The 3,351-nt window shown below is 41.7% G+C and overlaps 1 protein-coding gene across 1 annotated transcript; it reads left to right on the top strand.

Moving 5' to 3' along the window:
- The first annotated feature begins 1,841 nt into the window (after positions 1 to 1,841).
- On the top strand, positions 1,842 to 2,449 carry LOC130878533 (ubiquitin-like protein FUBI). Its single transcript, XM_057776545.1, has 2 exons — positions 1,842 to 2,224; positions 2,327 to 2,449. Exons 1-2 carry the CDS (start codon positions 1,917 to 1,919, stop codon positions 2,418 to 2,420), a joined length of 402 nt encoding a protein of 133 aa, XP_057632528.1. The 5' UTR covers positions 1,842 to 1,916; the 3' UTR covers positions 2,421 to 2,449.
- The last annotated feature ends 902 nt before the right edge of the window (positions 2,450 to 3,351 follow it).

The raw sequence follows: 3,351 nt of genomic DNA on the forward strand, positions 1-3,351 counted from the left end.
CAGGTGGCTGTGAGCCACTATGTTGTTGCTGAGAACTGAATTTCAGTTGTCTGCAAGTAAGTGCTCTTAACTGCCAAGCCATCTCTCCAGACCTGGATTGTGTGATATTTATCATGTAACATACACTAACCTATTAAACATTAAACTGACTTTGTAAAACTTTTTGGATAAATCTAAGTTAATTCTAAAGTGTAAAAATTTTTATAGCTTACTGGATTTTTATTAACATTTAAAAACATATATATGTTTATAGTGTGCATGTGTGTGTATGAGTGAGTGTCAATTCCACAGTTTTCCTTTTGTCATCATTTCTGTCCCTCCATCTGATGGAGGATCAAATTCAGGTTATTAGACTTGAGGTAGATGCATTTAGCCCCTGAGCCGTTTCACTGGTCCCAGGGTTTATTGCTGATGTATCTAATTTTGACAATGCTGGCCTTACAGGTTAACTTGCGGTGCAGAATTAACTAAGCAATATAATTTGTCTTTCTTCTTGGATCATAGTCACAAAGCAATGCAATTTGAGTCAGTTTTTGCAGTTTTCAACTATGGCATCCAGTTAATTGAAAATACTACATTTTTAATTTGTATGTGTGTTCCTCCCCATGACAGACTCCAGCCCTCTGGAACCATAAACAAAAGTAAACTCATTCGTAAGTTGCTTTTGGCCACAGTGTTTTATCACAGAAACCGGCAATTAACTAATACAGAAATAAACAAAGATGCAATGTGAAAATTTTGAAATATAAAAATGAAACACTGTGAAGGCGCACCAGAGTTACAGAGTGCAGGAGAAAGCGTGCGGAGACACTCATGCAAAGATCTGAGGAGAACTTTGAGAGTTCTCACGCAGTGCTTGGGTCCCAGGGATTAAACACATATTGTCAGCCTTTTTGACAAGTGCCTTTACCTAATGACCTGTCTCCCCAGTCCCCAGAGTGTTCATTACTGAAGAAAAATAGATTTCTGTCCACTGGGGTTCTTTGCATATTATATCATGTTCATCATACTTTACTTTCATTCTTAGGAATGTGGGTCATTCAGTACTTTGATCATGTTTATGATACATGAACATGCTTGTGATAATCTAACATGGTTTGATGATATTATAATCTTTACTTAACAAACTCAACATCTGGAATATTTATAAACAATCACAAGTCACTGTCTTTTCTCCTTGTCAACTAAAGTCAAGCTTACTTCTTACTTTTGTGGGTATTATAGCAACTCTAGATCCTGATTTACCCCCTGTGATGTTTTCTTTATTTCTTTTCTCCCCCTATACTTTTGTGCATTTACTTTATTATCTAAACTGATTCCGTGGACTCTATCTCCCCTTCAATATGTAACCTTGCTGTCTCTATACATTGTTTTGCTTTATTTTTATATTTTATACATTTATATTACATATTTATTTATTTCTGTATTAGTTTCTTGTCTGTCGCTATATTAAAGCACAACATCCAAAAGCAACTTACAAAAAACTTTACTTTGGTTTTGGTTTCAGAGGGTTAGAGTCCATAATGGTGAGGAAGACAGGCAACAAGTGGCAGGCAAGGTGACAGGAACAGGAAGCTGAAAGTTCATAACTGGCACCACAGTCACAAAACAGAGAGAGAGAGAGAGAGAGAGAGAGAGAGAGAGAGAGAGAGAGAGAGAGAGAGAGAGAGAGAGGGAGGAAGGGAGACATAGATAGATGATAGATAGATAGATAGATAGATAGATAGATAGATAGATAGATAGATAAAAACTTAGATAGACAGGTAGAAAGATAGGTAGACAGGTAGAAAGAAAGAAAGAAGATAGAGTGACGTGCCACGCAGCAGGCGGTGAGGACGTGCGCGCCCCTGCTTCTTCCTCTTTCTTGACTCCATCTTCGCAGCAGCAACCTCGGCGTCCGCGGGTTAGTCGCCAACATGCAGCTCTTTGTACGCGCCCAGGAACTACACACCCTCGAGGTGACCGGCCAAGAAACGGTCGCCCAGATCAAAGCTCATGTGACCTCACTGGAAGGCATTGCCCCGGAGGATCAAGTCCTGCTTCTGGCTGGCTCGCCGCTGGAGGATGAGGCCACCCTAGGCCAGTGTGGCGTGGAAGCTCTCACCACTTTGGAAGTAGCTGGCCGCATGCTGGGAGGTAAAGTTCATGGTTCCCTGGCCCGTGCTGGAAAAGTGAGAGGTCAAACTCCCAAGGTGGAGGAGGAGGAGGAGGAGGAGGAGGAGGAGGAGGAGGAGGAGGAGGAGGAGGAGGAGGAGGAGGAGGAGGAGGAGGAGGAGGAGGAGGAGGAGGAGAAGGAGAAGGAGAAGGAGAAGGAGAAGACGACGACAGGTCGGGCCAAGCGGCGGATGCAGTACAACTGTCGCTTTGTCAACGTCGTGGCCACCTTTGGCAAGAAGAAGGGCCCCAGTGCTAATTCCTAAGTCCTATTGTGATCCTGGCAGTCTTATAAAGTCCCTTTGTCCAAACAAACAAACAAAAAAAAAAGAAAGAAGATAGATAGATAATAAATTTTAAGAGTCATAAGCGCTTTAATCTCAAAGCCTGTCCTCATTAACATACTTCCTTCAACAATGCCGTACTGCCTGAACATTCCCAAACAGTAAAGCCAACTGTGAACTAAGTGATCAACTGTTCAAGACGATGAGGGACATTTTTTTTTCAAGCTATCCTATTTTGTGTGCATACACTTGTGTGTATGCATGCTTGTGTGTGTGTGTGTGTGTGCTTATCTACACCATGGTGCGCATGTGGGGGTTCAGGGACAATTTGATGGAGTTTGTTTTTTCCTTCTGTTATGTGCATTCCAGAAATCAAACTTAGGACCTCAAGCTTGGTAGCAAGTACCTGTCCATGAAAACTGTCTTGATGGCTCTGTTTTGTCATTATTGTTTAATGTATGAAGAAATTATGGCTACCTAGAGGCCACCCTGTGATTGCCCATTGATTGATCATAGATATACCTGTTTCTGCTCTTTGCCAGTGGTTATTGTGTTTTGAGAAATGTATTTAATACAGTTTGCTCATGAGTCCTTTTGGCTTTTACGAATGGCTGTTTTAGTCAAAGCCTTCCCACTACCCAGGAGGTGTAATTGTGTACCATGCTCTGCTTCCCCCAGCTTCTCCCTGTTAAATTGCTGGCCAGTCTACCTGTTTGTACAAGACCCAGGCATCACCTCCTTAGACTGGTTGTAATTTGGGTATCTCCATTGGCTTTAACACTTTGAAGAGTGTTGGTTCTGACAGTGCTCATAAATGTGGGTTGGCAGGTTTTTTTTTTTTTTTTTGGTCTTACTCTAAATGAAGACATCGGCCTTTGTACAATAAAACCTTTAACCACAGACTGATCCTACT

Source organism: Chionomys nivalis, chromosome 7 (assembly GCF_950005125.1).
Source record: "Chionomys nivalis chromosome 7, mChiNiv1.1, whole genome shotgun sequence".
Lineage (NCBI taxonomy): Eukaryota > Metazoa > Chordata > Mammalia > Rodentia > Cricetidae > Chionomys > Chionomys nivalis.

Bases quoted from the DNA above. Each gene is read 5' to 3' on its own strand.
- LOC130878533 (XM_057776545.1), top strand. From the start codon at position 1,917: ATGCAGCTCTTTGTACGCGCCCAGGAACTACACACCCTCGAGGTGACC. The intron at 2,225-2,326 runs GGAGGAGGAGGA...GAAGACGACGAC, and splicing joins GAGGAGGAGGAGGAGGAGGA to AGGTCGGGCCAAGCGGCGGA.